The 25,391-nt window shown below is 41.0% G+C and overlaps 1 protein-coding gene across 6 annotated transcripts in view; it reads left to right on the top strand.

Moving 5' to 3' along the window:
• The window catches only part of TMEM255B (transmembrane protein 255B), a 63,994-nt gene that overhangs the window by 14,603 nt on the left and 24,000 nt on the right, over positions 1 to 25,391 (top strand). For all 6 annotated transcript variants that reach the window (XR_005262845.2, XR_005262846.2, XM_038173307.2 and 3 more), the window contains exon 4: positions 10,503 to 10,592. Coding sequence is in view for 4 of the 6 variants with exons in the window: in XM_038173307.2 (XP_038029235.1) it covers positions 10,503 to 10,592 (90 nt within the window). In the remaining 2 variants the exon portion in view is untranslated. The remainder of the gene's footprint in view (positions 1 to 10,502; positions 10,593 to 25,391) is intronic.

Here is a 25,391-nt window from a genome sequence, read left to right as displayed (position 1 = left end):
ACAATTGAACATCCTGACAGCAACTGGCTTTTGTACCGATTTTCATCAAAGATGCTAATTGCTGATAGATTCCATATCACACATTAAACTAATTAAAGCAGCTTGTTTACCTTAAGAGAAATACAGTTACAATTCTGTAGATCTCCTGGGACTGTCTTTGTTGTTCCTGCACAAATAAATGGAAAAAAAGTCTTTACTGTAGTACTGGGGGACATGCAGATCATGTAAAGGTAGTCATCATTACGGAGGTATTATTTCTCACTGGAACTCAAGCTGCTGAGAAAGTCAATAGTACTTAACTTTTTAGTGATTACTTTTCTGTGTGCTTATATTTCACAGCATCCAGGGTAAAACAATTAATGTTGATGTAAAAATGATAACAGTGGAATAAATTAGCAATCATCCTTGTCTTGTTTAGCACCTTTAAAATGATTACAACTGAAAAGACCTATTACCATCTTTTCAGTCGTAAATGTGCACAAGATTTTGTGTGATTTAGCTGCATGTTTTAGAAGCAGGCACTGAGATTTGTATACAGCTAAACAGTTCATGTTGACACTGAGGCTTGTGTGAGCTCAAGCATGTCTCTTCTTTACATATCTGTGTTTCTTTCAAAATATAACAGCATCTTATTAGCTGGTAATAGTCAAGCAGTTTATTCTTTGAGAACTTCTTCTTGGTCACTTATGTCTAGTTCCTAGACTGCTGCAATGAGGTGCCATTTAGAGGTGTCTCTTTTTTCCCTTTAGATTCTAGGAGGAGCCTTAAACAGTGATTTGGGCTGGACTATTGAGTTTTACATAGCTGAAGAGTGGTAAGAACAATCCAATATTAAGTGACGGTTATATTTGTCTTGTGTAATGCTGAGGAGATCACAAAAGATATCGTACCACAACTCTGCCCAGTTTTAGAGTGGGGCAGCCTGTGTCTAGACTGTCCAGTCTCCTTTTAGACTATAAACATGGTGCCCTCCTGGATATTAGCTGCTTTATTTGGCAGGAAGCTGCTCTGTAACCCCTTTCTAATCCTTCTAGGGAAGGATTTTGCATGTGGTCTATCAACAGTGGGTCTGGGAAGTCTGTTTTATTCCTTGTCATGAACGAGAATATTCAGTAAAGTCATATGCAGAAGCAAAGCAAAAAGATGGAGGTGTTCTGAAGTTCAGTTATTTCAGCTGAAGAGGAAGAGGACAGGTGTGTGCCTGTGGGTATGAAAGAACCTTCCAAAATGAAGGCAAATGAAATTAAGAAATACAAAATTACATAGGCAATAAAAATGTAAATAGTTAAAAAGTTGTTTATATTTTATTTCAGTTAGTATGTTAAGAGAGACTTTATTTATTAGGATTAAGTATTTCATGAATGAAGGACCAAGTAAAATATTTTATGTTTTCTAATGCAGTTCTTTAACCTTGTGTATTAAAAGTGAGGATTTCCACTACATAATAAATATGCAACAAGTATAGACATCAAAGTCATACTTCATGGCACCTCTTGTCTTCTGTAAGGTTTGAATGACTCAGTATTATTAATGACTCAGTATTATGACATGTTCATTCCAAAAGTTGAATATGGGGTGGTATTTTCTGTTATTTCCCCCCCCTGTTTTCAGTGTTTTGGCAGAATCAGAGAAAGGTTTAAGTTGGGAAGGGCCTTTGGTTCAACTAGTTGCTTAAAGCAGGGGCAAATTCGAAGTCATATCAGGTTGTGCAGGGTTACATGTAGACTCTAAATGTCTGTAAGGATGTGGTTGACTGCTGCCTCATGCCATGGTGTCTTCAGTGAACCTGCTGAGGGTGCAGAGTCAGAGTCAGAGACTCAAACCACCAATTCCCTTTAAATCCTCCATCTTATTAAGTGTAAGTCTTTGGGGACGTAGTTCCTTTAAGATCTGTGCTTGGAAACATCACACAGAGTTAAGTGCATAACAGAACTTTTTTTTTTTTTCTTTTTTCTGCCAGTTTGTTTTCTCGTGGTGTTTATGTAATGAAAGCATTACTGTCACACAGCTGAGAACAAAAGTAAACTTTATGACCCATGAAATGTGTTTGTGGAACAATAGAGAAATCAATTATTCTCCATTGCAAGCAGGAGGCAGGGGATAAAAAGGGTTGGTAAGGAATCCTGGACAAATTCTCATGTGTGCACGGGTGAGAAGGTGAGGCAGGATGTGCTCAGAGAAGACAGGCAGTTTCTGATCCTGTTTGAAGAACGAGATCAAATTAAAGAGATGAGTATCCCAGTTGGCCAGATAAAATCTTCCAGACTCAGCAGGCAGAATTTCAGTACAGGAAAGCTTGTAATTTGATTGTAATGCATTTTGGATAAAGAGCATACACATATCAGAAAACAGCGCAGTCACTGTAATGTGTAAGAGGGTTTGTAAAGACACTAACAGACTTTGGTGTTGAAAAAGTACCTGCTGCTGAACAGTGTCAGCTGTAGTAGCCTTGGTCTATGTCAGTTCCACCATTTTTCACCAGGAAGCACAAACTTCTGTGACACACAACATGCTATTTATTTCTGTTTTATTGTTCTCATACTGCTCTGAACAGCTGCCTCTGTTTAAGTGATGAAATGAGCTTGCTCCACTTGCATCAATAAAAGAGCATCCATGAAAGGAAAAATGTGCTGAATTCCTATAATGTCAGCGCTGCTGAGCAGTGAATCTAAATTTATGTTTCACTTTTGTGTCCATTCCACTTAATACTACATTTATTTTTCACTTCTTGTTTGTATATTTGATATCCCTAAATCTGCAACCGTCTTAAACCATTGTTAAATAAGCTCTTTTGCTCATATTTATCATGGGAATTCTTACCAGCTTGATGTTTCTGGTGGACTAAGGCTTGCTTAGGCTTGTTCCAAAACCATTAGCATTTCTCCAGCTGTGAAATCCAGCTATTTTTGATTATTTTTATTTTATTTTTTCCCTTCTGTTTTATATGAGGACTTTTTATTTTTAACCTTCTGTTTTATATGAGGACTCTGTCCTCATCAAATCTAAGGCATCCTCTTCTCCTTCCACATTACTCCTCTTGCTCCCCTGCAAGTCCCAGGCAAAATGACTGAGGGGAAGTAAAAAGAGAAGAGAAAGCACAGAAAGAAGTACTGACAGCAGGTTGATTTCGCAGCACAGGTACTTCCATATCTAGAGTCCCTCTACAGCCAGTGGAAAAAAGAGAGTTTCAGAAAGTAATTAATCCCATCCTGTAGTAGGTGTAGAAGGTATCTGGAAGTGCCTAGCTCTCCATTGATTACAGAGGAACAGAGATGACCAGCTGAAATACTCAACCATAGAGATGTAAAAAAATATGAGTAAGTCCATTGCCAAACAACAGCTCTTGAAACAAAGTAGTAATTTGCAGTTGTGCTTCTATTTAGAAATGTTAGTTTAGGAAGGCAAGGACTTGGAAAAGCAGAATAAGATGACTGGGGAGCACGGTCTCATGTAGAAGCACACTACATCTAGAACTGCCCCGGGAAGCCTCAGCGCTCCTCTACCTAGCAGTAAGAAGCTGAAAGAGGGGGAAAGGATTTTGATCATATAATTGATGCCCATTCTGTTTGGGCTGACAGAAAAACAGAGCAGCTATTTAAACAAATCTCTTTAAAAACAGCTAGAACATGGGAGGAGCAGAGCATTTGTATTGCACCTGCTGGAAGGAGAGAGGATCGGTCATTAGGGTTGCTGTATCAGACCGGGGAGAAAATACATCAGTGCTGTTTGAATCAGTAACTGTGTGGTAAAGGTACTGGGATGTGAACAGGGGTCCTCAGATGCTATGAGGGCTTAAAATAGCACAGATAATAAAACCAGCCCCATGCCAGGAGATTAAAAAAAACTTTAGGTTGCCTTCTGTTTCTTGTCTTGGATAACATGAAGCAAGTACAGCTCAGTCTTTCGTCTAACACCGGTTTAATAACATCTGTTGGCCTCCAGTAGCTGGTACTCTCCCAAGAATTAGAGTGTTTCAGCAGAGATGAGAGACAGCACAGCAGTAGTGGTGATAATTTTAATTGATTCAAGACAAGCATTTAATCATCAGTGAATGAATTATCTTGAATTTGATATATTCTCTTTATTTACACATACATCAAATTCATTCTCTGGCTGCAGTGTAGCAGTGGCTCCAGTTTTAAAGTTTAAGAGCTTGTAAACCACTTGATACAGGCTGATTTCATTCAGTTGGTTGGTCATTCCAGTAAGTATTTGCTCATAAAAAAATTTGAAATAATTTTCTCGCTGTTTTAGATCTAGATTTGTAGCTGATAATAGATTAGGAGAGAAGGAAGAATATATTAATCAAGGAGCCCTTCTCAATAACTTTGGCTCATGTTCCATAAGGGCTAGTGATTGAATTCCCTGATACGTTTATGGTGATGTCATTTTATTCCTGTTCAACAAGGCAGTAGTGAAGACGTTGTAAAGGAGGGCTCCCTGATTTTGAAATAAAAACAAGAATTTAAGACTAATAGAGGTGGGGAGACGGTAATGAATGTGCTGATGGATGTAGGAGTAAAAATAGATGGGTGCTCCCGAAACAGGGTGCCCCCATGCTAGACTGTGAAAACCATTAAGAAAGCCAAATGTGATGGAAGAAGTTGAGGTGGGTTTGTCTGTGCATCTCCTCATCTCCTAAACAAAGTATTAGTTTTGAAAACATGTAGCTGAAGGAAACTGGGCCAAAGCCAGTAAAACACCCAGTTAGTCAAAGTGTGCAGGGAAATTTGCTGGGAAGAAATCATTGTGTATGTGCAGAGGTATCCATAATAGAGCATCTGCAGCAGAGAATCCAGTGCTGATAGCAGAAAGAGAGGTAAAGGAGAGCAGTAATGCTGCCTGGTGACTCAGGTAAGCCTTTACACTTTGTAAAGATGTTCAGACAGTTATGTGGCATTATGCACTTAGGGAGATCGCTGTGTGGGTGCCACACAGCAGGGCCACCTCCTGCCATTGGACCCAGCACGCCCATTGCACATCCTTGGGCACGTTGTCAATGTGGTCAGATGCCAATTCCTCCCATATCCATAACTGTCACAGCAATTGTCACAGGTAAAGCCCCCAGTAACTCAAGAAGTTTGCTTACCTGACCAGTAAGGAAATTGTCCCTTTCCTCCACATCTCTTTGTGTGCCTGGAGGAGCTGGAGTGAGCAGACTCTGTTGCCTGTGCTCCTTTTTCCTCTGTGTTACTTACGTGTGCAACACAAGCCCTCTTGGGCTGGAGGAGAGCTGGGACTGTTAAGTCACCCTGTTGCATGTTTCCTGACCGTGGGCACTTCTGTCGTCCCTTGTCATTGTGAGTTGTGAAATTAATGAATTATCTGCACAAGTCAAGCAAAAAGACCACTGGAGGAGAAAAAGAGAAAGCAATATTCATTCACTATGCCTACATATGATGTGAATTAACCATGCCAATCTAAAGAATAACAAAGATGTTATTCTGCCTTTTACCATTTTGTATGTGGGGCAAGAAAAAAAAAATCTGAATGGAAAATGCTGCTTTTATTTTCAAAGTAGATTTTGATCTTATTTTTTTCTCCTTGGCATAATAATTGATACTTCTCATTCGGTTTCTGTATTCTTTACCAACATTTGTTTATCTAATTACTTTTGCCCTTTTATGCATGCGAGTTTGCTTAAATTCCTCATGAGACCTTTCCCCTCCCCACGTTTCACCAACTGGCCTTTTCACATTGCTGTTCTTCCTAATTAACCCTGACACAGTGCTGGCAAACAGCAAACTTCTTCACAGGCAGGAAAACAAAAGTCTCCTTGACCACAAGCAGCACAAGCAATCCAGCCCTTATCATTTATTCATTACAGCTAAAACCTGCCTTTTTCTTCAATAAACCCTAGGAGTGCAAATTACATGAAAGAGGTGAGAAAACCTAATAGCTGCTGCCAGCATTTCTCCTTTCTTCCCTTTTATCTTGGTTGTATGGTCCCACCAGCCCATTTGTGCTAGGTCTAGTGCTTGTCCCCCCTTTTAGCAACCTGGATTTACTTACTTGGGGAAACAAACAAGTTTTCTGCCTCGTGAGTGAATTACACTAGCTGGCTGTGTATTCAGGCAAGCACCAGAGCTGGCGTGCAAGGATGGACCTCTTGGGGACAGGCAGCAGGAGACAGGGCTGGAAAGGCAGGATCCCAGAGGCAGGGGTCCCAGCCCTTCTCTTCACGAGCTGTACCAGCACTGGTGCTCTCAAAACAAACATTTAATGTTTTCTTTTTCTCCCCTCCTTCATCTGGATGTCAGTCTAGGAAGCAGTTCTTCAGCCATTCGTTGGGCAATCACAGAAGTCTGCATCATTAGGAATTTGTGTCATTGTAATTAGTGTTATGACTGAGACTGGCATCAATGAATAGCAAACGGGACATAATCCTGTCTCCTGTGGGGTGACAACCCTCCAGCAGAGCCTCAGTTACAGCGGTTCTACCACCGAAGAACCAGCCTTTGGAAAGAAGAGGTGGGCAGGCATTAACTCACAATTACACCCCCTTGTATGCCCTCCCACCTCACAACACAGGCAGCATTTGGTTGACAGCAGCATCTCATATGCAATGCAATGAGTTTTCTCGTCTTATCTTGGCAGGCTATAAATCTACAGCCCTGTTTCATTGCCATAGTGCCAGATGCAGTTCTGGGCTGAGCTTGTGCCAGGTGTGACAAGTCAGTGCCTGTTTTGCGTTGGTGATAGTTTTTGTAAACTTCTCTTCATCCTCAGTGTATGGAAAGAGAAGAGTGAATTTATTTAAGCCTCTACTAAGTTCTGAGCTTGCAGATGTGGGGAAGTTGAACCAGTGAAAAGCTCCATGGAATTAAACTGTATTTTGGGGAATGTAATGTTAGGGATAGCCTACAACAAACTGCCTGGTCCATTTCTTTTCCAGATACGTTTGCTAGAATCTGCATGGGGATAAAAAGGGCTTTATAAACCTGTGGCATAACATTTACATAGCCTGTTGCAAAGCTTTCACTTCTCAGAGCAAAAGGCAGTGGCTGACAGTGTTTCTCAGTTTACATTGATGAGGGTAATTGCAATTCTTCCTCTGTCTGGAAAGAGATCCCAGAGAGACTTGATGAAGAGCATAGTACTCGGAGACACTGGAGGCTGTGCAATGCAAAAACCCATTTAGGATGGAAAATGAGAGTCTGTTAGATATAATGTAACTTACATTTGATACCAAAGTGATTTAGAAAACAAAAAATCCATAGATTTTCTAAAGTTTCAGATCTACTTAGTCTAAACTGAGAGGATGAGGCACCTCAGAAAGCATCTGGTGCTAGAGGTGATGGTCATTATCTGAACAGTTGTGCCTTTTGACTGAAAGTAGGTAGGGGATAATCCAGAGCCATGAAGAAACCAGGCGTCTGCCAGGACTGTGACCTAGCGAGCCTCACAGAGATGCTTCACAGGGGTATCTAAAACAGCTGCTGAGGTACTAGCCTCTAGTTTGTGCTGGGGACTGGTGTGATTTTCTGTGTCTGCTGGACAATGTTCTTTCTGAAGCATATGTAAGCCAGCTTAAGTCAGAAGGCCTCCCAACATGACCGAGGAGAGCAAAGTCAACTCCATAGCTCCTGTCCATCCTGCAATTTACTGTGCACCTTTGTATGGGTCTCTTAGAGCTATATGGTGAAATTGAAAGGCCAGCATGCTCTTATTAGGTGATTTAAGCTCTCTCCATGAGTGGAAAATGTTGGTTTAGGGATTGTAAATCATCAATAAATTGCTCATGTGTGAAATGAAAAGCCACCTTGAGGTCAACTTCCAGTAAATTGATCCTGAGCTCACGCAATTTGGAAACACCTGGCTAAGCCCACTAATTATGTGATTGACTGCTATGACTTGAAAAACAAGATAAGGGTATCAGACAGTAATGACTTAATCTGGACTTTTAAACACTGCTGCTTTTTCAAATCAAGAGATCAGGTACTGTAACAAATGTACCTGCCACAGGGCAGCACAGCCCACTAGTCTGCATTGGTAATAACTCCCTGCAAGGAGCCCACAGCCTTATTGATCTTAAGAGTTTCATGCCAAGATTTTTAGATAGCCAGGTTCACAAGACATGACCTGTAATGCTGAAGAGACAAGGGACAGTGGAGGTCGAAGGGTGGTGCAACCAACAGTGGTTTCGCAGGGTTTCAGCTTTACTACTGCAGAAGGGGGCTGGTTGCAGGGGATGTGCAGCAGGTTCCCAAGATCAGCCAGTACCATCAGCCTTTCCCATCTCCTCCCCACACAGGGGATTCAGATCACTCATCAATCCCTGTCAGTGATGGCCTACCTGTGACTACGAGTTGCAATCTGAGAGCCACGAGCTAGTGAGAGATTAAGAGTATATCAGACAGATTTGAAAGATGTGATTCTAGTTTGGCCTTCTGCTTTTAAGTCATGCTTTTTACTGATTCACTGAAAGCTCATATTTCCAAATGTTTGATATTGCTTTGACCCATATGTTCAATGCTATGGGCTTCCAAGGCTGTAATTTAGCCAACAAGGCTAAGTGCTGGATCCTGCACTTGGGGCAAAACAACCCCATGCAGTACTACAAAACTTCTTTACCGAAAGGGTTGTGAGGCATTGGAATGGGCTGCCCAGGGAAGTGGTGGAGTCACCATCCCTGGAGGTCTTGAAAAGACGTTTAGATGTAAAGCTCAGTGATATGGTTTAGTGGAGGACTTAGTGATCTTGGAGGTCTCTTCCAGCCTAGATGATTCTGGGATTCTGTGACTTGCTCACAAAGCTATTGTTAACAGCTGAGCAGACCAGACAGTTATGATGTTACTTAAAAGACATATAAAAGTGGTGCTTAGGGATATCACTTAATGGTAGACTTGGCAGTGCTATGTTAACAGTTGAACTTGATCTTAGAGGTCTTTTCCAACCTAAGTGATTATAGGATTTGATGGTTCTAATTTCTTACTTGCCCAATATGCATTTTCCTGAGCGAGTCATGAGTGCCCTGTTCCCTTTTGACATTTTTGACTTTATACTGTTCTTAACATAACATTAGCAAAAGAGTCCATTTTTTTTTACATCATTTTGTGGTATCTTACATGTTTTAGGCATGTAAAAACAGTACTTACGTGATGCAGATATGGGTTTTGTATATTTAGAGGGGATACGTGGCTGTGATTTTGGTAATCTGTACCTGGGCACTTCTGGAATTAATGTTGTGAAGGAGCAGTTAATGACTGGTAAGTAACAAATTCTAAGCTGAAACCCTCAGTAAGCGTGCTCTTCTATCAATTATCTAACAATTAAGGTCACTGTTCTGTAAATTTTCAAAGGAATTTTTTAATCTATTGAAATTATTAACTATAACTTAATACTGTGGTAAATTAGACTTGAGCTATCATATAGGATGCTTCTGAGGGTTCTTCTTGTGACTTTGCAACAGCAATGCCAGGAATACGAGAGAGAAATATTAAATTATATTAAAAATATAGCCAGAGAGTGCATGTTAGGTTCCCCATACATCCTGCAGGTGTCAATGGTCCAAACCCAAGTTGCAGAGTTCTCGTGGTCACTAACCCTTTAATTGGAGGGAGGAAGGAATGAAGCAATCCCTCTGATCAGATAGCACTGGGGAAATGAGTACCAGGGGAGAGTGCCCTGTCAGGCATACAAAGGGTTGAGGACTCACCTCCTCTTACTTCACTCACAGCATTGCATCCTTCAAACATGCCCTCAAAAGAGCCAGAGCCATCAAAATTTGTCTGTGAAGGAACACCCGATGAAGCACTGGCAAGCCACAAACCTATCGACTGTTGGTAAGGGAGAGGCCAAGAGTTTTGCCTTCCAAAGTGCTGTTGATATAGAATTAATAATATTTATTGAGCAAAGCTGGCTGGGAAGGTAACAGAGACAGCATGGTGTTTGTGCTGTAGCTGTGACATGGGCTGAGCTCTGCTGGCCTTTGCATTACCCACCCTGCCACCGAGGGGCAGGCTGAGAGCCCCAGCCCTTCCAGGGGTACCACTTCAATGAGTCTCTGCTTTAAGCTACCTTTGCTGCAGCTCAAGGTGTCATAGACTATGTGGGATGAGAAAAGTTTTCTGAGTGCCCAGGCTAGGTATTAACTTATTACAGTGCCTTTATCAGTATGCGTGAGTTGCTACCAGTGTAGAGACTGATGCGAGCCAACAGGAACATGGTTTTTTGCCATGCTCCCTGTGGACACCACTGCTGTTTTATTAAATAAGTTGATTTAGAAGAAATCACCACTGAATTTAATAACTCTTACAACTGACCTAATTTTCTTAAGAAAGATTTAAGCTTTTCTAGTAGGCTTGATTTTAAGTCAACTCAGTGTCAAGAATTTCTGCTTTTTTATTTTTTATGCTGTGTATCTGGCAGCCTGCCACACTGATATGACACGCATTACAGCAAGAGAAAATGTCATTTAAAAATACTGGAAAAAATACTACGATTGTTTTACTTAAAGAATTATATTGAAAATATTACTCACTCTGCTTTTCTCTTCTCAGCTGGTAGCCTCCATTGTATTTATCAGCTTTGGCGTGGTGGCAGCATTCTGTTGTGCAATAGTTGATGGAGTGTTTGCAGCACGACACATAGTAAGTACAGCGATCTTTTGTCATCTTTCATTTTTGATTACTTATGTCATTTCTGGCAGGAAAGCATTTTCTTCTGTTTTATGTCTAGCAGCATATTATTTCTTGATGGTTCTCTTTGTTGGAGAAATGTCTTTTGGCAAAAGATCAACAGGAAAGCCCATCATGCGAGTGCCCAGAGATGGTGCCAACTGCTTATTCATCTCTCAGGGAGCTCCAAAGACTGATGTGATGTAAAATGATGTAATGACAGGTGTGCTAAAATGCATAAAGGGAAGACACTTTGATCACCACCAGCTTTTATTTCCTTTTGCACATAGGATTTGTGAGCATGGTCAGAATTTAGAATGCATCGAGCAGTGATGAGCACCAGAAGTCCCCTTGGGATCTGTAGCAGAGAAGTGGATTGCGACAGCACAAAGGGAACGTTTTGTTGGAGCACAGGCAGCAGAGGAAGTGGCAGGCTTTGGTTAGAAGTAGCATGAAGGGGTAACTACTGAGGTACGAAAAACTCAGACTTCAGCATCTGCCTGCCATCAAAGGATGGTTTATTTAATTAGAGCAATGAGTATTTCCAGTGTGTCTTTCTCCAAATCTATTGCCATCTTTGCCTCAGAAGGACATTTATAGACATGTGCAGTACTGCAGTAGCAGTAGTGTTCTTTACCATCTGTGAGTCTAGGAGTCTTTCACCTGACCTTCTTGTGTAAGTGCTATACAAGCTTAGAAAAAAAACAAAAAACAAAACAAAACAAAAACATTATTTTTCTTTCCTGCTCACAGAGTTTGAGTTAAAATATTAAACAAAAAGGATCAATCTAGGGACAAGACAGTCTGGAGATCATTTGAACATGCCAGTTTACACATCAGATTTTTTAAAATTTTATTTTATTTTTTTGCTCTTCTATGTTTTGCAGTTGAACACCTCAAATCAGTCTTAAAACAACCTTTCAGTAGAGCTTTGATTTCAGAAAACCTCAGGAAATAATTAGCTGTACGTTTCAATAGGCACTAGGACTCAGATACAGTATGCTGCTTAGTACAGCAAGTATGGTACATGATCCCCTCACTGCCATAAAATACCATGGTCCTGATCATCTTTCTGCTTATGTTCATGAAGCAGTAGCATAACACCACTGGCATCAGTAGAATTATACATAATTTTCAAATGCATCAGAATATTTAAGCTCTGGATCACTTGGAGAATAAAGCTGTAAGCCAGTTTTTATTTTATTGTTACTGAAGAAGACTTTAAACAAAATGTGGGCTTGAAAACCCCATGTGCATTGCATAAGGGAGGAGACATCTATTGGTATAAACAAGTGGGTTGTGCAATATGAGCTTGAATAAACACTGCAATCATATTTTGTGCTAAACAGACACTGTCAGATGCTGACGTGGCCTGCTTTTGCTCGGGTTTGCATTTTTGTTGCATTGGATGACACCTGGTATAACTTTGTCTCTGATTAGGATGGAAGTATAAACCCAGGGAACCTTTCCATGGGAGGTACTTAAAAGAGGAAGGGAGCAGATTCTTATTCGGATATCCTGCTGCCAAAAATTGAGTTGTTGTGGCCCAGGAAACCATTGCCATTTTTTTTCAAATATTGTTTCCAACTCCTGATTTTCCAGGAATCATGCTTATTTTTGTTCTGCTTTGGTGTAATCATTAGAAAGTGTTCATAGTTTAGAAGAGAAAGAGAAATGTTAACAACTTGGGTTTTCTGAGAAAGATCTCTGAATCTCATGCTTCCCGAGGGGACAGGTTATTCTCTTTCAATGACTGTTGGCTCGTAATGCTGTAGTTTACCTCAGACTCATTAACATGGTAAGATTAGCTACTATTCAGCACCACTTTGACGCTTTTAGTGGTCTTACTTGTATTTCTACCAAGTTTTATGGTGTGGTAGCTTCTTGATCCCCCTTGATTCCTTTGCAGGGCTTTCAGAAAATCAATGCCATTCTGAATATAAGCGTAATGTGATTTGTAGTCATCCTTGGGTACAGTATAGCACACGATCTACACTAAGAGCAGGGAGGAGGTTATATTAACAGCTCTGCTCACCATCAGCCCAAGAGCCGGAGTGGTGCATGGAGCCCCGTGACCTCCCTGTGGTGTGCTGCCATCTCACTGGCACCGTGACCACTCTGCCCTTATCACTTTGGTGCAATTATGCAGCCACAACCCCATTATGCTGAGGTTAGATGTGCCATCTCCTTCTGGGAGGTGAGCTCCTCTGTTGGAGGACAGTGTGTGTGCTGAATCTCAAACACGGAGACAGACATCAGTCCTTTTGTCTTCCTAGGCATTTCCTGTGTCATTTTTCACTTTTTTGGGCTTTAAGTTCCTTTCACGTGTGTTACTTAGGCATTCCTTCCTATCTAAATCAAAGAGCAATATTGTGTTTGAATATTATTCTGTCATGACATGCCCTTGATGTGGCATTATGGACTAAAAGAGATTCAGTTCATTGCAGCGAACTGCTGTCCAGGAAGAATATGGGCCAGAGAGTCATCACAGGGGAACAACAAGGCACAAAGTCACTGCAGTGGTGCAGCAAGAAGTCATCCTGCAGTCCTGGGGGCAGTTCTGTATTTGGTTAAGTCAGTGAGTGGGCATGGTTCAGTTGCCTCTGCGGAGCTGGAGACTGGAAGGGGCTGGTCACTGCCCAGGCACTCCTTAGTGTGCTGGAGATGTACAATCCAGTGACACGGAGGTGGTGCAGTCATGCCGTGACATGCTTCACAGAAATCCATTTCCATCTGTTTATATTTGATCTGTATTTATATCGTGGTGCTGACACCAAGGCACCAGGTCCCTTTCCTCCTGGATGGGGATGTGCTAGCTGCAGTGCTGGTCTTCAGACGTCCATCAAATACAACATCCTCCTTCACATCAATTTGCAATAGGAAATGTCTCCCGCTTTTCACTTTATTTTTAACTTCATTTGATCTAGGAGGGGTGCTAAGAAGACGAATCATGGTGTTACAGATTTTTCTCAGTGTGTGCCTGCTGTCAAATGGGAGACTATTACTGTTGCACATTTTCTCCTGCTCTTGTAACACCGTGGATGGAATAAGAAAATACTTTCTGTTTTATTTTCTTCTCAAGAAGGCATAAAACTGACAAAAAATCTTCCTGGAAAGGAACGTATTTCAGAAAAGAAATATTTAAATTATTTAAGACTCATTTAAAACCACTTTCCTGAATAGAAAGCTCTGGAGCACAGCACTTATAAAATTAAAAACACTGAGAGAGAAAAGTAGCTTGATTTAAAATAGCAGTAGCTAATTTAAAAAATAATGCAGATGTAATTTATTGTGTGAAGTTAATCTCACCCTTGGTCCCTACAGCTGCGCTTTTCAAAAAAAAAGGGCCAGAATCAAATGAAACAAATCAAAGTTAGAATTAATGTGCACTGATGTTATTTCAGAAAAATATGGTGATCACAGTAACCCATTATCTGCATTAGTGTTTGCTTGAGGCATTTTGTTATTCAGCAGATGAGTGACTTGGCTGTGCCACAGCTAATGGAGGTGACTCAGCAACCTCCTGTCACCACACAGGGACACCCCCTGTCCCACCTCACATGCACATTCCCTGCAGCATCTGCTGCCTTCCTACCCGTGACTGCGAGACTTGACCATTGCCACACGATCCTTAACTTTGCAGTTATCCCCCAGACAGGTCCTAAAGTAGCCATCAGCAAGAAATCCAATTATGAAGTGAGGAAATTGCCTGCAAGAGCTTCCTGAGGAGATCAGGAAAATGACAGGTAGCAAAACCATAATCAGACATTTTAAGCTGTGGAGATAAATGCTTTGTATCATCTTTTTACACACTAAGCTGGGAATCAAGGAATATCAATACTGTCACGTGGCCAGTCACATTTTCCTGAGGCATGAGATAAAAAGAGACTCTGATGTGCCTGAAAGCTCTAGGTGAAAGCAGGGACTCAGACAGGGGAAGTGTGCTCTTCTTGACTATAAGAATTGCTTTTTGATCTTGTTCAATTGAATTCACAGACCACATCAGGGCAGATGTGTTTGAGCAGATTTACTTAAAAACAAAACAAAAAACAGCAGAAGTGAAGGATACCTTACATGAAGGATACCTTAGGATAGCACCAGTGAGAACACCAGAAAATGTACCAGTGGCATTGCAACTAAGGATAGTTGCCATTATCCCTTCTCTACACACTTCTTTGGTTCTGTCTTCTGTGTAACAATTCTTCAGGTAGCTCAGTACAGCAACAAATATCCCCCGAAGCCTTTCTTTCTTTTCTCCGAACAAACCTTCATACTGTCCTGCCACATCCCATCCTCCAGTCCCCTCATCATCTACTGATGCTCCGCTGGTCTGAGCTGCAACTGGTGCCTGTCTTTCTTATATGGGAGAGGGATTAAAACTGGACACCCTACTCAGATGTGGACCTATGACTTTCCACCAAAAAGGAGTAATTACTTCCTCCAGCCTGCAGGTGATGCTTTTGCTAATTGCAGCACACTACACAGCTGGCCGTAAATGCTTGCAGGGTTGCCCTTGCCAGTGTTTGTTTAGCTTCTCTATAGGAACTTCAGATCTTGTTTTGCTGAGTTGCTACCTAGCCAGCCTGAGCTGTTGCCTGGAGTTATTCCAGCTCAGATGTAGGATTTTACATTGATGGTATACAAAAACTGACAAAATATAGCGAGGGATTTTAGGTTCAGGTTCAGCTATTTTTAAAGGTGCATTAGTTTTCTCAACTTATCACCAGCAGAAAGGAGTAAAGAGATTTGGATGCTATATTAATTGGCATTTCATTACCATTTTTGGCTTTCTTTTAATCATCAAATTGACTTATTTTTCTCTGTTTATAAAGCTTAAGTCTTTGAAAATGACCCTCATGCACCTTATCATTAATTACTGCTACATCCTCTTAGCTGAAGTTCTGTTTTAATGTGGTTCATAGTCAGGCATGAACAGCTTTAAAAGAAAGTGATTTTTAAAAGAGTGTGATTTTTAAGAGTCTGGTTTTATGTGGTGCAATGAAGGAACGGCAAAAATCTACAGCTCAGAGCTGCTGCACATATGCACTGCCCTGTACCTTTGTTACTGGAGCTGGGCTCCTCTGCCACAGAAAGCTGTAAGGTCCAGTAAAAGCCTCGGCCAACAACTGTATTGTTAAATGTCTTAGTACTGCTTCCAGGGTGTTCCTCTGCAATAGTCATTATTTCAGGGGCCTTCTAACATCAGCCTCCGTATTTCTTATCTGGGTGTGTTGGATGGACGCATCTTTGAATGTTTGTTTAAATAGTGTAATAGATGGTGACTCTTCGAATGATTATAATCTGCTTACAGCTTCTGGTAGTGAATGTGACAAATTGGTAGCATAATCAGATGCACTTCAGCTCAGTTTTTATAGGACACCAACAACATAGTATAGTTTCATTATGTTATTACCAGAAATTTGAGGAAACACTAGAGTAAGGCACCATATCAGGAGTGAAGCCTGAAGTGGGCTGTCTGGAGGGAAATTATGTTGTAAGAGCCTGAAGAGAAGAACATCTTGCTATGTTGTTATGTGATTTCAGAACTTCATTTTCACATAGATAGACCCTAATTCATTCAAGAATTTTCTTAAGTCTTCATAAATAAGAAACTGGGAAAGTGATGGAAAGTGAAAAGTTAGGAAAACTGGTCCAGAGAAAGGATAAAATAGAAAATCCTTATCCATAGAATTATTCTGCCCAAGATCAGTGGAGATTTGCTGATCTTCACTGAAAAACACAAACACAAATGAATGGTTTGATTTTGGAGGTCTGGGGAGTTTTTTTATTCTTGCTTGACTTCTCTGGATCACAGCAGTGAAATGGTGGAGAAATGAGAGACCACCTGCAGGTTTTTGATGATGTAGGATAAGGAATTCTGTTAACAGTAGCTGTTCCAAAGGAGGCAAGGCCTCAATTTTAGCGCCTCTAGGACAAAAAAGTATGTTGCAGTGGCTTTGAAATTGTATACTGTAAATACACATGATGAGTAATCTTGTCTAGCCGAAGCATTTTGATGTGACTGCAAGTATATAGAGGAGAGGCTGCTAGGTGCCTCAGGAATTACATCACTCATTTCAAGCAAAGGTTTAAATTCCAGTCTTGCCTAGAAACAGAGACAACACGTTGGATTTTGATTTACAATAGCAGATTCTCACAAGCTGTTCTCAACACTTCAAATGTGCAAAAACTGGAACAGAAAAAGAGGTAGGCTTTGGTCGTGGGCTCCCTTCTTGCACTCTTTCTGGCTTTATGTGCCAGCATTACTTTTATCATAGGTGTCATTCTCTTCCACTGAAGTTAACAAAACTCATGGAGATATTTGAGGGATACATGTATAAGTAAGGTTGAGGGTGCTGTGGAAAGGCTGAGTTGCTTGTCTGTGATGACATCTAAAATGTACATCAAACTATGCAGTGCTAAACTATCCCTTAGATTCCTCTCCCTTTCTGCAAAACCACTTCAGCTCCTCATTTTTTTCATTTCATTTTTGGCTGAACTGGCTTCTTTCTCTTGATAGGGGTGGTTTAAGGAATTAGTTAAAATGGAACATACCAAGATAACTAAGCCCTGGGCCTGCAGCTGAACCAGAGGAGGCTAAAATACATAGTTCTCATGTGGGATCTTTACCCAAATGATTTAAGCGTAGCTTAAATTAGTGCACTGCAGAAGCCTATCAGCTGAGTATAGATTTGGGGGTTTAGAAACTAAACCTGAGATATTTGTCTTACTTTTATGCATGTTAACTCAGATTGCTATTTAGTAAAACTGGCTTTATGTAAACTCACTTTCTAGGAAGCGTAGACACCTGAGAACGGAAAAATGGAGTCTTTCATCTGGGTGATGCTAACATGAGTTGACCTCTGGTTGGCAGGGCTCAAAATCTGCCATACTAAGTAATAGCAATACGGCAGCCCTCAACCAATGAATAAATAACTATGTTATAAAACTGCAGGCCCAGCCAGCCCCAGCAAAATGTAGTGTTTGACTAATGTGGATTTAGTTCCTTCAGTTTGCCCAAAGGATTTAGATCAGGGCTATTTTACACCATAACTACAAGTATAACCCTTTTTCCCCTGGGGGCACTGGCTGCCCTTCTGGAGCCAAGCAGCCTCCATCCCTCTGCTTTGAATTGTTGGCAGTCACAGTGTGACGGTCCTGACGTCTACACACATCCGTGTGGGTCAGCACATGGGCTGCCTGGGACTGCTGAGCTCCAGCTGTGGGGTCTGGACACAAACACATTGCTGCTGGCCACTATGTTCTCTCTGCTTTCTGCACTACAGCCACGTACCCAAATCAGGGAGATGGGCATTGCTATTTTCTCACAGAAAGCATGTGTAAAATACTGTTACGTGGCATGTTATGGCTTTAGATTGAATCACCATGGCCATGGAGGACAGTGGGTGGCAGTGAGACTAGATTGCCTGGCTGCAACGTCAGCATATTTAGCTACCGAGTATACAGTACCGAGTACTGTAGCTCAGGTTAGCTGTCTGAAGTCAAAAAGTTGTGAGATTTTAAGTAAGGTAGCTGTAAAAAAGATGCATCCACCTCCCCCTGCTTTCATGTTTCTGCCTCTCCTCCTGTACTAAAACTTAGGAGCCTGCCTGAAGAGAAGGCTCACCATGTGTGTTTGTCCTGCTAGGTTGGCTCATTTGGATGGGCCCTCCATCCAGTTTATCAGGCAGACACACAGCAGTCAGTGGCAACCCAAGGCAAGGGTTGGAAGGCAAAGCTGAGAATGGAGGGAGGACAGGACCAGGTCTTCTGGCTGTAGTGTTCATTTGGTTCAGCTTAAATCCAGTGTACAACCAGGTTGGAAGCAATGAATTCAGTGGTGACTGAAAATCAAACATTGGGAGGTCTCTGCTCGGGACATTGGTTAGTCAAAGAAGTACACTCTGAAATTACATAAAGATCTGATGATTTCTGCTTTTTGAGTTCAATAAGCGTTGGACAGCACTCTCAGAAATATGGTTTGATTTTTGGGTGGTCCTGTGTAGATCCAGGAGCTGGACTCGATGGTCCTTGTGGGTCCCTTCCAACTCAGGCTATTCCATGAGTCTAAACCAGAAGCCCAGGCAGGGATGCCCACACAGCACCAAGCTACTGGTTCCCTGCTGCTTCCCGACAGACAAGGCTGATGCTGCGTGTGTGCACTCAAGAATTGATGGCACCATCTGGTGGTTGTACGTACAATGGCCGAGAATTTCAGTCTTTTCCTCATCTTTGAAGTTGTGCAGATTACAGAAACTCGGCTTGCAACACGCCTTACCTGCATGCCTACACCAATGCCTTGCACGCTTCAAGCCAGGTTCTGCAGATCTCTTAAAAAGCCATCTAAAATGTTCTGAACATCTCTGTTGACCTTTAATTTAAAGAAAAACAACAACAACAACAAACAAATAGCTGTATTTCATGTCTAATGAAGTTGTTACCTTGACAACTGGCGGTAGAAAGCTCAACTCAAAGAATAAGTAATTTCTTATCACAATTAAGTTAGCTAGCTTCTCTGGAGAAGAACACTAAATGCATTTTACTTTCTCCATGCTGCTACATGAGGCAAAATTACAGCTAATTACTTTTAATTCCATTTCCATCTTGTATGACTCATTAATATAATAGCATAGAATAGAATATACCATAGAGGTGTGTTTTTGTTTTTTTTTAGTGGAGTGAGCTCTAATAATTTCTAACTGAAAACCAGCATTAGTTCAGTACAGATGTTTACATTGGTGGTCCACCAAGGTAAAAAATATTGTATTGGTTAACTTCTTAAATACAAAGTGCTTAAGTTTGTATTCTGCACGTTTTGAAGCCAATGGTCATCTACCCCACAGTATTTATTCACTTCAGTATTAGACCTTGCATCTGACATTGAGCTGGAAAGTGCTGACTGTGTTCCTGTAGTACCAATTAATTATAAGGGGAAATTTATTCTTTTTTTATGGACTTAAGTTAGAGATTGGAGCAAAGGAGGACTCTTGCAGCCAGCTTGAGCCATTCTTCCAAGACTTCTCTTTTGTGCTGTAAGATGACCACATTGGTATAACAGTTATGTTCATGCATCAAAATGCGATTGAATATGCCTTAAATCAAAGGACAAATACTCTTGTTTGAACATCACAATTCAGATGGTAGAGCTCCTCATGCTGGATAGGTCTCCAACTTAATTTGAAGAGCCCTGGCCTGAGTTACAGATATCTACAGTTGTCTGTACCCTTCCAGCCATAGCAGAGCCTGGAATTCCTACATTGCTGTCTGCTCTGGCACATACTCAACAAGCAAAATCAGTTCCTTTCAGGTAAAGATCTCCCCCACAGCAACCATAGTTACACTGGTGCTCTTGTAGGTTAGTATGTCAGAAGAACTTTCCTGGGAAAGGAGGCCTTTTGGGATGCCTTTTTTCTTAGCAAATATTTTCAGTCAACACACAATGATCAAAGCAAAGAAAAAGAACATCTAGCTCGAGGATGCAGCCACAGGAAAAGTGGAAAGCAGTAGGTCTAAGGAAGGTTTAGACATCAATTTGGTAAAGAATCTAAATGCAAAGTCATCTCCCAGGGTGGTGTTGTACTGCAAGAGGAAGCTGAGTTACCTGTAAAGACAGGTATTTTGTGAGATATTAGTGGCCATGTCTATGGAATAAATTGAAGCACTAAAACCCTGCCTAATGGCCTGCTGCCACTGCAGCTCTGTTTCAGACCACCCCCCCAAGCTCTCTTGAAAACGAATCTGCTCTAGAGGGGTAATGCTAAGCTGCATGGGACTGAGCAGTGTGGATGGGTGTCGTGTTAAAGGGGTGTAGCTGATTAACCGTTACGGGCCCGGTTGGATTCAGAGTACTGAACCAGTCGGACATTCACCAAAACTGGGGGTCCGTTCGGACATTCACCAAAAATGCATTAACCCTCTGGGGGTCTGGCTATATTCAGAACACTGAACTATCACGGATAACCACCCTCACCCTAGTTGCATTAATGAGAGCTATCACAATGCAATCAAGTATGGTTTATTACAGCAACAGATAATCAGGTTCTTTTGGATTGCCGGTGATAGTGACTATCTGCAAAAGCAAGCTAGTATGCATGAAATACACAGGTGTTATAGGTGTTACAGATGTTATACAGGTGTTATAGGTGTTACAGATGTTATAGATGTTATAGGTGTTACAGATGTTATAGATGTTATAAGTGTTACAGATGTTATAGGTGTTACAGGTGTCACAGCCTAGAAATAAACGCGTTAAAAGGATTAAAGACTCTATAGAGATTTATAAGCAAATATTCAGATCTCACCCAAAGGCGTCCCAATGGGGGGGGAAGAGAGGCTCAGCCCGTCGACTGATCCCAGGAGTCAGGAGGTCCTAAGGATGTTGTATGTCCTCGGGATGGTATCTCCCCTGACGATGGTATCTTCCCTAACATCCCCTCTCTCTTGGGCCAATTTATATTATTTTCTATCTTTTAGGTGGAGCTTGAGTGGCTCTAGTCAAGCATATCTTAGTTATGATTGGTGTAAAGTTTTCCCGTCTCCGTTTAAAGTAATAGGCTCCGAGAAATTCAGAGCGCATGCTCAGTGAGGGGTGGTCGCACCTTGGAGGCGGGTAGCTTTTGGGATGGAGGTGTGTTTTGGTATTATAATGCTTCAGGCATTTACACCACAATGGGGCTATTTGAACTCAGGACCAAAAATCAGTCCCTGGATTTTGTTTGGCAATATAAGTATAGCCTGTGGGAGTATTGCTAGATTGCTGACTCCAGCTCTTGTGTTTCTCTGTGTGTCACAAAAGGCATTATCATCTTGGAAGGAGTTCAGATTGGTCTTGGCCTCTATATGGTATCTATATAATTAAAGGTTTTCTGATAACAGAGGGCTCTTTAGTCTCACACAAAAGCACAATTAAGAGTATGGAGCTGAAATCAGAGTTAAATAGATTGAAACCATGAAGTAGACACTGGTTTGATGGTAGTAAACTATGGAAACAGCTTTGTCAAAGGTATGTAAATTTCTTGATCATTGACATCTTTAAATCCCAAGTTTCTTTTTACATGATCTCATGAAATTTATCCAGAATTTATTAACTTGATGCAGATATCTTGGAGCAAAATTACTCTTTCAGAAGGTCATTCTAGAGCAAGGTCTTAAAAGAAGGGTCCTGTGGAGTATTTTTATGGTCAGGTAAAAACTCTTGTTGCCAGGACCTGCTCCTTGGTGAAAGATATTTCAGGGTTCACAGATTAAAAACAGCTGAAAGCACTGGTCAGAATTTCTGATTCAGGTTTTCTGGATTTCAAATCTGCAAAGGAAACATAATCTTTGACATGACCGTAACTGAACTAGTATCTCTACTAAAATCACCATTCCTCAGGTATCAGATAACACACAAGACAACCCAGTGAGGAGTATGTTGGATGCATACAAGGGCTTGTCAGCCAAACTGTCATCCAGCAAATGTTTTCTAGGCTAGAACACAAAGAGCTTACACTGAATAAGGGACAGGGGAAGGCTTCAGGGTATATTTCTCAAGAATCTGCAGTCTGATGTTCCTCCATTTTTGGTCAGGTAAGTACTATGCATACAGCCTGAATACATTGATATCACATAGGAGCTGGTAGGGTACTTTAATTTGGTTGCCAGATATTTTTCAGCAAGAAAAATAATTACAAGCCTTTCTTTGGAGAACTCCCTCTAGTTTGCAGAGCCTCTCATATTGGCAGGGATAAAGCCCTCTGGTTATACAGCTCTTTTTTCTTTTTTTTCCCTGAAATTCCTTTCAAGTTTAGCTGAGTTGCAAATTCTTAAGAATCACATTTTCTTCCCTGCTGTGACTTGTTTTCCTGAGGGAGAGCAGTTGGCATTGTGTCAACCACATACAAATGTCTGAACCTTTAGCCAGCACATACGTTGTGTTTGGATGCCAAAGAGCAATTCTCCTGTCAATGGGATGGAAAAAAAGAGAGATTCCTGGTCCCTTTCCTAGCAGCATCTCTCTAGATCTACAGTGTGGTCTCCTCCTTCTTTTCTGCAGCCCCAGGACAGGACCAGAGAGCAAGCTCCCTCAGGCCTCCCAGCTCTTCATCTTCTGCACCACAGAACAGGACAAAAGCCTTCACTATTGAGGAAAACAAGGACTAGTGCAGCTTCTTCTAGCCCACGGTGGACACAGACCTTGCTCCACTGCCTCCCCTTCTTGAGATCTAACAGCCCGCATTTAAACATTCTGCAAAAACAGAGGGAATTGAGCAGGATTTGATCCATGTTTAAAATGCCGTTCATATTCTTGTTTCCATAGGTTATAGTCTTCTGCATCTGTAAAGTGCTCCTTGTCTCCTAGACATCCAAAATTCAATTCTGGGTGGAATTTGTTTAGTAAAGTAGAATCAACAGCTTGAATCAAGGGAGATTTACTGTCTACTTCCATCTTTAGCCTTCCTTATAAAGCAGTAGCCATGCTGGAATTTATGCAAGGCATACAAAGCAGGTTAATTACAATTCAGTCCTATGAAAGGTGGTGCCTGGGGCAAAGGGTTTGCAGTCTGCTCTGAAAAGCATCATCTACTTCACCCTTATGGGCTGCCAGCAGAAGAGAATTCCCTTCATTGTTTCCTATTCTCAAAAATGTTTCTAGACTATCAGCAGATGTTTCTATTCTGGGGAAAAAAAAATAAAATAAAATAAAAAAGAAAAAAAAAAGTAAAGCTGCTAGAAAGATAGATAGAGGGGATAGAGGGAAGAGGTAGTAACCACCTGCAGAGTTCAGACTGGAACAATAATACTTGGCTTTTTTTTTTCCAGTCGTTTGTCAAAAGACCAGTGCTTTGAATTGCTCTGTGCAAAATCTCGTGGAGTGAACAAAGTAAAATGTGCCATTTATTCACATTGATCTGAATTAGCAAAGCAAAGCATGTAGAAGTCCTTAAATTAAAAAAATAAATATATATTTAATTATTATTTATTTAAAAAATTTAGGGTATTTAAGTGTATGCTGCATTTTGCCCTTGCAAAAGGTTTCAAAAGGCCAGAGGTTTTGTTTGTTTCATTTTTAAGAAGAAACCATGATTAATATGAATAATAATATCATGTAGCAGGAATTGTTCTCTGTGGGTGGATGATTGTCGAGCTGCAAATAGTGTTGATAACCAGGTTTCCAGGTATTCTGTAGTTTTGCCCTGTCACACCAAGGTTGTGAGTTATGAAAGTTCACACTTCTAATACATTTATTTAGTCTTATATGAGAAATTCAAGTTTTAAAAAAATTTGCTTATCTATACGTGTATAATGCTTTAAAACTATCATAGCTCTAAAAAAATGTTACAGAACCTGCCTGTAATCAACTTGTGTGTATGCCACCATGCAGTTCTCTCCATGCTCTCATTTACCACTATATCCAGCAGGGTTTTTTGCCTCTGGAGCACTGAGCACCATGTATTTGAACATCTCAGATCTTCTGAAGTGCATGCAAGCTTCAAAATGACAAGCCCATGGAGATAGGCTCATCGTGCCTGAACAATCAGGGTGTGCATGAACCATTTCACACTAATTGTTTAGACCATCTTGATTTTGTAACTTCTGTCTTTCCATTCCTCCTGGGGCATCTTGCATGGACTTTTAACTTTCTTAAATTTTGGGCTCTGGTCCTGCAGTCCCATCCATTTGGGTGGACCCTTTCAGCCTGGCCCCTTGTGTGCTGTGATGAGTGCCAGCAGGGGGACTTCCCTTTACAGAGATGAGAGGGAGCTTTGATGGCAAATTGCTGGGCATAAACACCCATAGACATAAATTTGTTATTAGATTACTTAGATTTTAATGGGGTTATTTAGAGGTCCCTATCAGTGGTGTGCCATGCCCTGAAAATTAAAAGCAACAGTGTTCCTATGCAACATTGATTAAGCCTCAAACATTTTATTTGAATATGTGTATATTCAATATATACACTGTTCAAATAGTGCATTTAATGCAGCCTCTTTTCCTTCTCTTTAAAGTAAAATAAATAAATAAATAAATAAATCCAAAAAAGTATTATAAATGTAAAAAAACCCTACGTTTCAGTCAGCAAGGTATTTGGCATTTCAGATGTGTAGAGGTTAGTGTCTGGCAAAATGCCATTTCCCGCAGTAGTATACTTAAAGATTCAGATATTTGTTATATATACTAAAAGCTTTAAAGGAAAGGGAAGGAGATGAGTTGTATTTCACATATCTGAGTTACATTACCAGAAGCAGAATAAACAGCCCTTGCTTTCTTGTGGAAAAGTTAATTACTTACATGACACAACATCATTTTAATCAAGGCAGAACAATCAGTTCACATTACAAACCCTATAATTGAGGTAATGTAATCAATGTAAGTAATCAGCTATAACAAGTAATTAAATATCTAACCCCATCAAGCAATAACTAAAATTACGGCTTTGAATAATATCAGCTAATTGCATCATTAGAAACTTGTGCGAAAGCCATTGGTAAATCTAAGTTTTAAACTGTGCAAAGGAGCTCTTGCAGGTATCATTGGAAGGTCTGCAGCCTCATCCTGAGACACATTGGATACAGCACAACTACAGAAAAGCAGCCCTATTCTAGTGTCAGGCTTGGATTTATCACAGATCTGGCGTAGGAAGGTAGGAGTTGTCTTCCTCCTTGGAGTCTTGTGTGGCCCCAGCTCTCCAGCACAGCCAGAGCAACCACTTGTGATGACACAGAGGTTTGCACACACCTCTTTTCTGCCTGCCACCACTGACATGCATCAGCACCCGAGCTGCTGAACCTC

Source organism: Anas platyrhynchos, chromosome 1 (genome assembly GCF_047663525.1).
Source record: "Anas platyrhynchos isolate ZD024472 breed Pekin duck chromosome 1, IASCAAS_PekinDuck_T2T, whole genome shotgun sequence".
Classification (NCBI taxonomy): domain Eukaryota; kingdom Metazoa; phylum Chordata; class Aves; order Anseriformes; family Anatidae; genus Anas; species Anas platyrhynchos.
The sequence above is the reverse complement of the archived record's forward strand: the minus strand, read 5'-3'. Positions and strand labels throughout refer to the sequence as shown.